Source organism: Melanotaenia boesemani, chromosome 14, assembly GCF_017639745.1.
Source record: "Melanotaenia boesemani isolate fMelBoe1 chromosome 14, fMelBoe1.pri, whole genome shotgun sequence".
In the NCBI taxonomy this organism is placed as follows: domain Eukaryota; kingdom Metazoa; phylum Chordata; class Actinopteri; order Atheriniformes; family Melanotaeniidae; genus Melanotaenia; species Melanotaenia boesemani.
Genome location: NC_055695.1, coordinates 33,038,526 through 33,050,922, shown reverse-complemented (window position 1 = coordinate 33,050,922; position 12,397 = coordinate 33,038,526). Strand labels below are relative to the sequence as shown.

General features: G+C 38.2%; 1 protein-coding gene across 2 annotated transcripts in view; it reads right to left on the bottom strand.

Annotated features, from left to right (window-relative positions):
• The window catches only part of LOC121652648 (inactive N-acetylated-alpha-linked acidic dipeptidase-like protein 2), a 613,163-nt gene that overhangs the window by 235,151 nt on the left and 365,615 nt on the right, over positions 1-12,397 (bottom strand). For both annotated transcript variants that reach the window (XM_042005529.1, XM_042005530.1), the window contains one exon: positions 1,631-1,762. In XM_042005529.1, the coding sequence (XP_041861463.1) occupies positions 1,631-1,762 (132 nt within the window). The remainder of the gene's footprint in view (positions 1-1,630; positions 1,763-12,397) is intronic.

The window sequence follows — 12,397 nt, the reverse complement described above, 5'->3', positions numbered from 1 at the left end:
CTACGTAGCAATGCTAACCTAGTTCTGTGCGAGCAGTAGATTAGTTTTAAGAGCAGTGTGGGGAAACCAGGTCAAATTTAGTTTTCAGTGAGTGTTTTTAGGGGCTAAACATCAACACAGTTAATAAAGATTTGAAAAATAAATTATAAAGCTGCTCAAAGTGAAACTCAGTTTCCATGTTACTTAGGCTGACTAAACTAGTGCTACATGATCCAGTTTCATTTAAACAGGAGGTTTTTAAACAGGCCAGCTGGTTTTAAAGTAGCTACAGCATGAAAATGTGGAGAAATATATCTTGCAACCATTTGCAGAGGAAGATATATACTTGTCTCTCTAAAGTGACCAGACATTAAAGCAGATTTATACTCGTGTGGCGTCTGCATCACTGCCATAGGCACCATGACGGTCCACAAGGGCTCGACGCGCACCTCTTCCAGACATGACGCGCACCCCTGCTACGCAGATGGTTATGCGAAGGTACTCCCGTGTGATTGGTCAGTTTGGGATCACATGTTGCTGGATATCTGGATCTTCTCGCTGAATTTGTGTGGTAACCACAATTTTAAAAAACAATAACCAGTGGATCAAGCTGATGAGAGGCTGATCGAATTATTTCTTTGTTTTCTCCAACAAGCTAATAAACACACTGAACCATACTGGATGCCGTTGTTGTTTTAAAACAGAAAATACCTACCAAACTGAAGTGAACCATCAAAATAACTCCGGCCTGATGAGTTTACCGGCTGATACCACCCCTGCTGCCACCTTCAGATCAGGAGGAGAAACTGCAACACAACACCAAAATGACGCGCACCCCCTACACTCGAGTGCAAGAGCAAACTCACCAGCGTCAGCTACGCTGTAACCGACCACATGCAGACGCTGCACACATATAAATCTGCTTTTACAGAGAGGAGCGCAATATTTTTCTTTCACACTATGTGACCCCTTTTCCCACCCTCTGCCCTATGTATCCGTCTGGCTCCACCAATGACTCATGAAAACTTTAAATGTTTCGCTTTAGTTAAGAAACACATGCTCAAATTAAAACCTCAGTCCTCCTGCAACAACTTCTCTACAAAGTCATTTCAGGGGACTTATCCTTGACTGAGATTTGATTGTATTTTAGTAACTCTGAGAAAATCATTTTACTTGGACAAATATAACATCAATCTAATTCTATGGGTACCAAAAAGTCTCTTAGTATTGGACGCCAAATACTCTTTGAAGATGAAATTACGAGAAGAAGAAGAAATAAATTTTTTTACTTGTTAATAAAATTTGTCACATTAGTCACATTAGAAGAAAGCAATGAAAAGTCTTTAGGGATCCAGAAATGTATACATATCTTTTTCTTACTGAATATTATCCTAATGAATCGACACAGAAGCATTCTGGGAATAGATGTCTTCCACCCAAATCCAATGTCGAAATGTCCAGAGTAGTTTATATATATTTACCATATCTGAGCTCTTTAATGCCTTAATTTCAGGTTGTGCCCATTCACCCTGTAATGGAAGACTGATGAAGCTAATATTTATAACCACAAGACAAGAAATTTCCATGATCTGATGCTACTGGTGATGGCTTCCTAGCAGCCACCCCATCAAACTGTGGTTTCTGTGCTTACCTGTGTTTGGAGGAATGGCTAGAGGAATACACGTGTCTCCTTGGCTCGTGGAAGAAGAGGACAATAAAGTCTTGGCCAGGAAGGCAGAGATGGGCTGAACCAGCAAATGTGTCAGATTTCCTCCTACACCAGCTTGAGAGAGAATAAAAGAAAGAAAACTTAAAGCAACTTAAAGCAACTGGACAACTTATTTAAAAAAATCTACAATTCATACTGTTGTCCAAAGAAATTTTCGTACCAAAGAAATAAAAATAACACCTTAAAAAATCCCTTCACTGCATTCAACATAAAGTATGTCAAGTTCATGAACAGTTGGAGAAACTTGAATCATAATTCCTCTGGTTGCAGTTGTCACTGGTAGATGGAGACATTAGGAGAAAATGCTACACTATGAAACCAGAGTAAATGTCAGTTTTCCTGTTTGCTGGACAAAAGTAACTTTCTTTATAGAAGCAATTTATGTAATTCCTGAAAGTCCAAAACGTTTCAACATAAGATTCAAGATTCAAAGTGTTTATTGTCATTTCTACAGTATAGAAACATGTTTCCCTGATCAATGAATTTTTGCCCTCCACACTGAATGCCATAAAAGATGATAAAATAAAGAATAAAAAATAACAAAAACTGGATAGAAGATAAAGATAACTGCAACGTTTTGCCATCCAAAAAGCCACCACCAAAGAAAAAAGGTCCAACACTTTAATATTTGGTTGGTTGTGGCATCATCTTGATAAGCTTCTACATTGTCACAAGATTTCCATCCAGTATTGTATTAATTTTTTATTAATGATTGGAGACACCGACCACTGCACAAAGCCTTCTCCAACACATCCCAAAGACTCTCAATGGGGTTCAGATCTGGACTCTGTGATGGTCAATCCATGTATGAAAATGATGTCTCCTGTTCCCCAAACCACTCTTTCACAATCTGAGCCCCATGAATCCTGCATTGTGCCACCAGGGAAGATGGAATAACTTGCTCAACTTATATATATATATATAAATATAAATATATAACTATATATATATATATATATATATATATATATATATATATATATGCATGCACATTGTTTAAAGGTTTAAAGTTAGGGTGACATTGTTTTACAGCCACAACAAATGTTTATGAAACAAGATCCATTGTTCCTTCTAGTCTGAGTTTCTTGTGTGTGTGAGTGCTATAGATAGTTGTGGATCTCTTTAAATGTTTTTTTTGTAAAAGAACTAAGTTACAATGTGCCACATAATAATATTAAACATGGACATAGTGATGGACACGGTGGCAACAGTAGGATATAATGACACATCAACTGTATTTATTTATTTATATAAAGGAAACCTTAATTATTATTCTACAATGTCTCATTCCTCATTGCAAACATGTTATGTTTTGCAGTGGACAGAATAGCTATTACTTCTAGTCCTGGGATAACATTAAGCTGATCCATGACATCTATTGACGCAACATTTTATAAAACAAAGAATAATGGAAATACTAAGTTTTTTGCCTTTTTGCATTTTTAAACCAAATTATCTGCACAAATATGAGATCTGATGCAATCTGCTAGAACCAACATTCATAAGTTATTAAAACAACATGGTTTGTGGTCTCAAATGTCTCATTTCCTCAAATTAATACCCCATTAATTTATGCATATCCTTATTACTCTTCTTCCCTACTGGTCCATACTTCAAAATTGTTAATAATCTATACTCTAAACCTAGCAGGGAGGACAGGCTCACCAAGCACTGACGAATCCCTTGTGGTCTCTGAACCAAATTTAAAGTGGATGACTTTCTGCCACAGTTCTACAGTGTCACTGCAGCACTCCAGCCCCACAAGATGATTAATAATCCATGAACGACACAGGAGACAAGACAAGAGGGACAAGTGGTGAAAAAGAGGCAAGGGGTAAGAAAAATTCTAGTTGAGGAAGGGAAGAGAGCAGCAAAGATGAAAGTGAAAGTCAGGAGACATTATGGCAAGATTGGAAAGAGAAAAAGAAGGTGAAAGAGAAGACGTTGCATGAGAAGCAATGAAAAGGGAAAAAGTGAATAGTACATGAAGTAATAAGAGAGGAAGGAGTTTAGAGAAGATTAGCAGAGGGGAAAGTGAGGGCAGATGAGATGAGAAGACACGGCATTTGGTGGGAAAGAAAGATGCTGTGCTCAAGTAAAAAGAAGAACAAAGGGGCGGCAGAGAAAGAAGGGCAGTAGAGCAAAAACTCAAAGTAGTCTTAAACAGGGCAAGAAAAAACTAACCATGTGCCACCCGTTTAATCAGTCTCACAAGAAATCATGCAACTGGTTTGTCCTCACGTGCACAACATAGTGGTGTCACATTTCAGACATCATGACATGGAAACGTATTTGCTGTCTGTTGTTTTCTGTGAAGGAGCCTTCATGTGACATCACAAAAAGGCTGATTCAGTTAGATTGTCCTGAAGTTGGATTATACAGCTCCTGTGTATGGTACGGCCAGCACAGCCGGCACTGGTGACGTGCTCTCGCACTCGAGCGTTGTGTTGTAGTTTCTCATCCGGTTGCTGCACAAATTCAGCAAGAAGCTCCAGAAATCCAAAACATGTAATCACAAACTGACCAAATCAAAGAGAGTATGGTGCAAGGACGGGTGCACGTCACGTCTAGAAGGTTCACGTTGGGCCTACGCGGAGCATACGGTGGTGTTGCCAAAACCAACCCCACGCAAACGCCGTGCGAGTATAAATCCAGCTTCCCAGTGACCTTGAATTGGACTAAGCAGTGTAGATAATTAATTAATAAATAAAATATATTAAATAAATTTAATTAAATAAAAAATATTAAATAAACAAGTTAATTGTTTAAAATGCATTTTATGTATTTATTTTGTTAAATATTTATACGTGTTTTTGCTGTTATTCATTTAACCCCAACTGATGCCATGAGCAGCTTCTCATTTCTAAAACCACCATGTGGAAAGACACGTCCTGTGGCCGTGGAAAAGATGTTTCAGATTAGCGACTAATGGAGTGAGACATGTTTGCTGGAGCTCCTGCAAGAATATTTTTTCTTCTTTTTATACACTTTGTTTGCTACGCTTTAACTCCACAATTTTGTCAGGATTGCATTGCGTCCAAATATGCCTGTAAAACAGAAGAGTACAAGCAACATGACGGCTATGCTAACGAGGCCCGCTGCCTCGGCTACAATCTCGCCCAAGAGGATGCAACTGGGCCGCAGCACAGTCCTGCAGTCGAGCATCATCACTCAGAGGAAGCTGTCACGGCCTTGAGTTTAACTTCTTCTGCCTTTAAGACTGAATTACTTTCGAATCTTCAGAAGGAGATGGCAGGTATATTTAAGGCGGAACCAGAGAAGGTGGTGATGAACAATTTGACTTTGATAAAGTCTGAGCTACATGCTGTAAAAACAGAACTTGGTGCTAGCATAGCGGCTAATAAATCGGAGGTGTATTTGCTAAGGAGCACTGTTAATGATATGGAAGGCTCGTTGTCGACATATACTGATGAGATGGTTTCACTAAAAAGCATTGTGGATAATCTTTTAACTCAATTGGTCATTTTTGACAATAAATGTGAGGATTTGGAGGTAAGGTCTCGCTGTAACAATATTAGGATAGTAGGATTACTTGAGGAACATGGCCCAGTCAACGCAGATAGTTTCCATTCTGCTTCAAGCCGAAATCTGGTGAATCCCCTCGTCCTATTATAGCACATCTGCATTGCCATGCAGATTGTGTCGATATTTTACGACGTGCCAGGGTCCAGCAGAAGATCAGAGTGAAGGACTCAACAATATCCATCTTTCCTGACCTTACAGCAGCCCGTGCAGCCTTCATTGATGTTCGATGCCAACTCAGGGATATTCCAGGTGTAAGATTTGGGCTGTTACACTCAGCTCATCTTCGGATCACAGGAGGAGATGTTACAAGGGAATTCACACCATCCGAGGCGGAGGTTTTTGTGAACTCTTAAATAGATTTGGATTTGTTACTAAAAGGTTGTTCAAAGTACAGGTTGGACTGTTGATTTCTTTGCAGTTATGTTGTTCTTTAAAATTGTGACGCTGAAATGGTTCATATTAATATGATTTGGGTCATGACATTCTGTCTGGGTTATTATTTTAGACTCTGATTTTTTTTTTTTTATCAATGTCATGATTCCTATTGCTTTTGTAGATGGACAGCAGGACTATGTTTCCGTTTTTGTAAGTCAACAGTGATAATTCTGTGTCGTCTTAAAATTTTGGCCTGGTCATTAGTTACATATTTCAGTTTTATTATTTCTATTATTATTATTATTATTATTATTATTATTTATTCAAATGTTTGCAGGAGCCTCTGTATAGTTTGAGGTAAACGAGGATGATCTCTGGGTCCAAAGCTGGCGGTGTCTTCTTGTTATGTACGACTCCGTGTAAAGTTAGCACTGGTACCCCATCGGAGGGTGGGGCAGTGGAAAGTGCTAGGGAGGGCGGTTGGGGGATTGGGGGTGGATCTTTTTTTTTTTGTTTCTCTCTCAAAGGGGTTGGGAACCTGGTTGCCTCTCGGTTCTTAATGTACATTTTCTATCGCTATTGCTAGAAGCGCAAACGTAAGATTCATTAGCTGGACTATTAAAGGTCTGGGGGGGGGGGGGGGTTGCTGTTAAGCGGTGCAGATTGCTCTCCCTTCTGAAGCGTTTGAAGCCTGAGACCCATATGAGGATTAAAGATCAAGTTAGGTTGAAGTGTCATTGGATTACTGAAGTATTTCATTCTAGTTTTAATTCTAAGGCCAGAGGGGTTGCTATTTTGATGGGTAAATCTGTTTCATTTACCTTAACCAACATTATTATTTCCGATAAAGAAGGCAGATACTTAATAGTTTTGGGTTTTTTATCTCATGTTTTTGTCTCACTAGTCGATGTATATGGTCCTAATTTTGATAATCCTCTTTTTATGGATAAATTGTTTGGAACTCTGCCCCTGTGACTGTGTCTTGATTTTTGGAGGGGACATGAATTGTGTAACTGATCCTCAATTAGATCGCTCTAAACCTGGTTCAAATCAATTGCAGATGGCCAAGACTCTTTGTAATTTTATGTCAAGTAATGGCTGTGTTGACCCCTGCAGAGTCTGTAACCCTAGTAATAGGCAATACTTTTTTTATTCACATGTGCATCGCACTTTTTTCTCATATAGATTATTTCTATGTAGATGCTAAGTTCTTATCAAAAGTGGTAGATGTTATATATCATCCTCTTATTATTTTAGATCATGCACCTGTGTCTTTAGATGTTTGGATTTCTGCAGGATCCCCTTACCACACACAATGGCGGTTTAAAACTTTATTACGAGACAATAAATTTCATAATTTCATTGTTAATGCAATAGATGATTTTGTTGCCTTCAATCAATCTGATTCTGATCATATCTCCAGTCCACTTTTGTGGGAATCTTTGAAAGCCTATTTACGTGGTCAGAAAATTTCATATTCTGCATATATTAGGAAATTAAGGTTGTCAAACCTTCAGAGGCTCATCCGCGTTAGAATTACTGGAACAGCAGATAGCATTCGCTCCATCAGATGATCTTTTAAGGCGTTGTGTGGCCTTACAAACAGAGTTGGATCTTATCAGAACAAACGAGGCAGAACGTTTGCTACTTCACTCCCACTTGTGTTGCATTTTGTTTCGGGTGTTACTGGTTATGGTGGCACTGTTGTTTGTGGCATACGTATTTTAAAGTTGTTATTAAACAAATTCTTTGTTGACTAAATGCACTTGAAGAGTTGATTTAGTGGCATTAGGTATTCTTCTTTAAGACAAATTACACATGAACTTGTGCTTACATCTGTTGGACCCACCGGTGGGTCCGTCGGGCTTAACAGGTTAAACTCCACACTGACTGTTTCAAAACTAAATTTGGCCTTAGGAAATATCCAAAATAATAAAGCTCCAGGACCGGAAGGGTTTTCGGTCGAATTTTTTAAGCCATTTCAATCTAAGCTTGTTCCATTACTTTACTCAGTCTATATTGAAGCTCTGTCACTCGGCTCTCTCCCATTTTCGAGACAAACCTCTATAATTGTTGTTCTAAAGAAGGACAAAGATCCTGAGCTCTGTTCTTCCTATAGACCAATTTCTTTAATGAATGTGGATACAAAGATTCCCGCAAATGCCTCAGCTCATCGGCTTGTAAAAGTTCTTCCTACAATTATTTCCAAGAAACAGACTGGCTTTATCAAGGGGTGACAGCTTTATTATAATGTTCTTACCTTGTTTAATGTTATCTACTCAAGAGAAACATCCCCCATGCCTGAAGTAGTGATATCAATTGATACTGAGAAGGCCTTTGATAGGGTTGAATGGAGTTATTCATTTTCGGTTTTATCCAAATTTGGTTTGGGCACAAGCTGTATATCATGGATACATCGTCTTTATATGTCCCCACGTACTAATATCATCAGTAACAGTTCCGAATCTGATTATTTTTCTTTAAATAAAGGTTGTAGACAGGGCTGTCCCTTATCTCCTTTGTTGTTTGCGCTTGCAATAGAGCCCCAGTCTATATACTTAAGATCTCATTTCTGTTTTAATGGTATAACTAGGACTCAAGCAGAGTTTAAATTATCATTATATGCTGATGATTTGTTGTTATATGTTGTAAAAATCCAGCAAGAGCAGGTCCTGCCATTGTTTTATTTTTTCATAGATTTGGTTTATTCTCAGGATATAAAGTGAACGTGGCTAAGAGTTTATGTTTTCCTGTAAATAAATTAGCAATGCAGCTTTCCCAAGCATGACATACCTATAACTTGAGTCCCCCTGGGTTTCGGTGTCTGGGGCTTAACATAGCCAGATCCTTTAAACCCTTTTTTCGGTAAATTACCCCCCCCTTAGCCGAGCTTAAGCTAGATTTGCATAAATGGAATTACCCCCCTCTCTTTTTGATTGGGAAATTTAATACAGTCGAGATGAATGTCTTGCCAAAATTTTGGTTTCTGTTTCAGTGTTTGCCTATATTCCTACCAAAGTGCTTATTTAAGACATTAGATTCAATCATTTGTCATTTACTGTGGGATGGCAAAACAAACAATGGACACTTCAGAATTACAAGTTTTATGTTGGTCTTTCTCTGCCAAACTTTCAATTTTACTATTGGGCCACAAACATAACTAGAATGTTGTGTTGGTTCAAACTACTTGACATACCTTGGTGTCAATTGGAGGTTCATTTGCGTCCCTCAGTATCTCTCTCTGCTCTATTAACTGGTCCAATCATTACAAACCCCTCTGGCCTTGACTGCAACCTGATGGTAATAGCTACACTTAAGATACAGTCTCAGTTCAGGAAACAGTTCAAATTTACTGCTCCCACGACCCTAACTCTGCTATTAAAACGCCTCTGTTTGAACCTACATTTACTGATTGCACTTTTGTTTTATGGCGGACTTAAATGTTTTAAGGATCTCCATAGGGATGGGGTCTTCTGTTCTTTTATTGATTTATCTACTGAATATAATCTTCGACCTTCTCATCTTTTTAGATATTTTCAGGTGAGGAATTATGTAAAACCTTTATTTGGTAACTTCCCTTGTCTCCCACCCGAGCAACCATGAAGTGAACTCTTGCAACTTAATCCTTTACAAAAGTCTTTAATTTCCAAAGTTTATTAATCAATCCAGTCATATGGTGATTATTTAACTATTAATATTAAAGAAACTTAGGAGCAGGAATTAGGATTAGTTTTTGAGGAGCAAATCAGCTTTACAGACTATTCATAAAACCTCTATTTGTGCTTGTTTGACTTTGATACAGTTTAAAGTGGTGTTTATGTTACATTATTCAAAACAAGGTTGGCAAAGATATTTTTAAATATAGTAGATGTTTGCGACAGATGTGGAGGCTCACCCTGCAATCTCACGCATATGTTTTTTTCTTGTCCAGCCCTTACAAATTTTTGGCAGATGTATTTCTATGCTGTGTCCAAAGCACTCTAAAAAAAAAAACATCTCACCGTATATTAGTATTTTTGTCCTCCCGAGGGAATATACTCGTTATTCTAATATAGAACTGGAAGTAATAGGTTTTACTTCTATAATTGCTAAACGTCCTCTTCTTCTGAATTGGAAACTGGCAGCACCTCCTTCCAATACACAACGGATTAATGAGCTTATGTCATTCTTAAAAGTGGAAAAAATTAGATATTCAAGAATGGGCAATTTGGAAAAATTTTATAAAAAGTGGCAACCTTTTTTGGATTGTTTTGAATGACTGTAGACTGAACAGCTGTGGAGCCAGAAGAAAACCACTAATCAGTGAGGCTAACCGGAGAAAAAGGCTTCAGGTTGCTAGAGAGAATAAAGCCTGGACTCTGAAGCCATAGAAGAAGGTCATGTGGTCTGATGAGTCCAGATCTACCCTGTGCCAGAGTGATGGAGCATCAGGGTAAGAAGAGAGGTAGATGAACTGATGCCATCATGCCTACTGCTACTGTACAAGATGACAATGCAGGATTCATGTCAAAGTTTGTAGCAGCCTTTCTTAATGTCTCCATACCAGACAACTGCAACCACAGGAGTTATGATTGAAGTTGCTCCATCTTTTCATGAACTTGATTTCCTCCATGTTGAATTCTGTGAAGGAATTTTTCAAGGTGCTTTTTTTCTTTCTGTGGTAAAAACATTTTCTTAAACTTGAGAATAAACTGCTGAGATTCTTGTATATCTATCTATCTATCTATCTATCTATCTATCTATCTATCTATCTATCTATCTATCTATCTATCTAACTGTCTGTCTGTCTGTCTGTCTGTCCGTCTGTCTGTAACATTGTAAAAAACAGAAATTGACCTCTTTTCTCCCTTTTCTGTGCATCTCTGAGGTTAAAGATAAAGATAAAGATAAAGAAGATCATACATATTTTCAGGAAATGACAGACTAATGTTCATTTCTGACATTCTTACATTTTAATGTCAGGATTGTTTTCTGGGGGGATAGATTTTCTAATACTGTTTAAACGAGACCTTCAATATTTGAACCCATACTATGGAAAGCAGAGATCAAAACAGTTTTTAAAGCTTTAATTAAAATCTGTTTGATAATTACTGCCTTTGCTTATGGCTTCATTACAACCAAGTGTTTTGTACCTACTCTTTACTTGTTCCTTCCTGTCCTTGTGTGGCCGTTTATTCAGAGGTGCAGTGTTGCACTTTGCTCGCTGTCTTTCTTCTTTCCTAGCACAGTCTCTCTAACATTCTCCAATTTTACAGTTCTTTTTTTTTTTAGAATGAAACCATCTACAACTCTTCCTTTTTCTTCATCCTTTAAACCTCCAGTAAAGTGAGAACACAACTAATGAAAAGCTGAACAGCATCCAGGCTCTGTAAATCAGTCTTTCCATTACTGGACACTGGTATTGACTGATACCTGGATTGACAGACTGGCTCTATGGGGCAATGTTTCTTTGTGTGTGTGTGTGTTTGTGTGCGCACAGATGTGTGTGCAGGACTCTGACATCTTGACATATTCACAGAAGCAAGACCACCCGCTGCCTCCGTGATGTGCAAGCCAGGCCGAATCATCAAACCACTTACTGTAGATGAAAAACTGTCAAGACAAAGTGTTTGAGGAACTGAAAGAAAACGCTTGATTCCCAAATGACGTCCATGTATCATTGATAATCAACTGGCTGATGAACTGATGAAGGTCCGCAGCACAATTTGGATCCAAACTGTTACTCTGTTCTTTTTTTTTAGTTTTTTTTTCTAAAGAAGTACACTACTGTAACCCATAACTGTGGTACTCACCTCCATGCCTACTAGGTTTAAACCTTCAAAACAACAGCCAGCATATTGTCATTCAGACAAAAAGTCTAATTTCTCTGCCAAAAGTAAGGGGATCAGTATCTGCGAGCATTTCTGTCATAACACTGCCCGATACCATGGAAACCATAATTGTTTTTTTCCTGCCAAACACCACCACACACAGACACAGGAAGATACGCAATCAGGTGTGTGATTGTTTTGAGTTGGTAAGCGGAGAAGCAGCTACACCTTAGCACTGTTGTGTTAAGATTCAGCAAAACAGCAACATGCCTCATATGCAGGGCTGAAGTTTCCAAAGGCAGCACGAATGATGCCAACTTTACCACCAGCAACCTTATAAAGCTAATGTGGCAGCGGTGCTACTACCGTAATGAGTATATCGGCACAAAGCTTCACTTCTCAGCTTTCAGAATCCGTTGGAATTACGTCGATAGTGGTAAATGGTCAAACAGTTACGGTATTTAAAAGAATGTTACTCATTTTCCGTCAAGGCCCCAGGTTTAAATGGTTAAATAAAAAACATAACAAACCACAAAAACAGCAAACACTGGCAAAGAAACCCAGAAACCCATCGCAATAACCAGATCTTGTCCCTCATGGAAAACACTCACCGTATGTCCAGTTCCTAGATTTTTTACTCAATAATTAAAAAAAAAATTCTGACAATCTTTGTTTTCATGTGACAATTGATGTTTTAGAGTTTACTCTATGCTGGGCCATTGAAGAGTGATCATTAGTAAATATAATGTACTGAAATGATAAATTTAATAGACTTCTTGATAACATAACATAGATCAGATCAGTACTCGGTATCGGCAGATATCTAAACCCCAGGTATCGGAATTGTTATCGGAGAAAAAAATGGTATGGGAACATGTGACAACCAAAATGACCTAAAACAGAATGTCATTGTTATTTTTTACCAAATGTTTCTTTTCAGAGTGAATTTGAGCTTTTA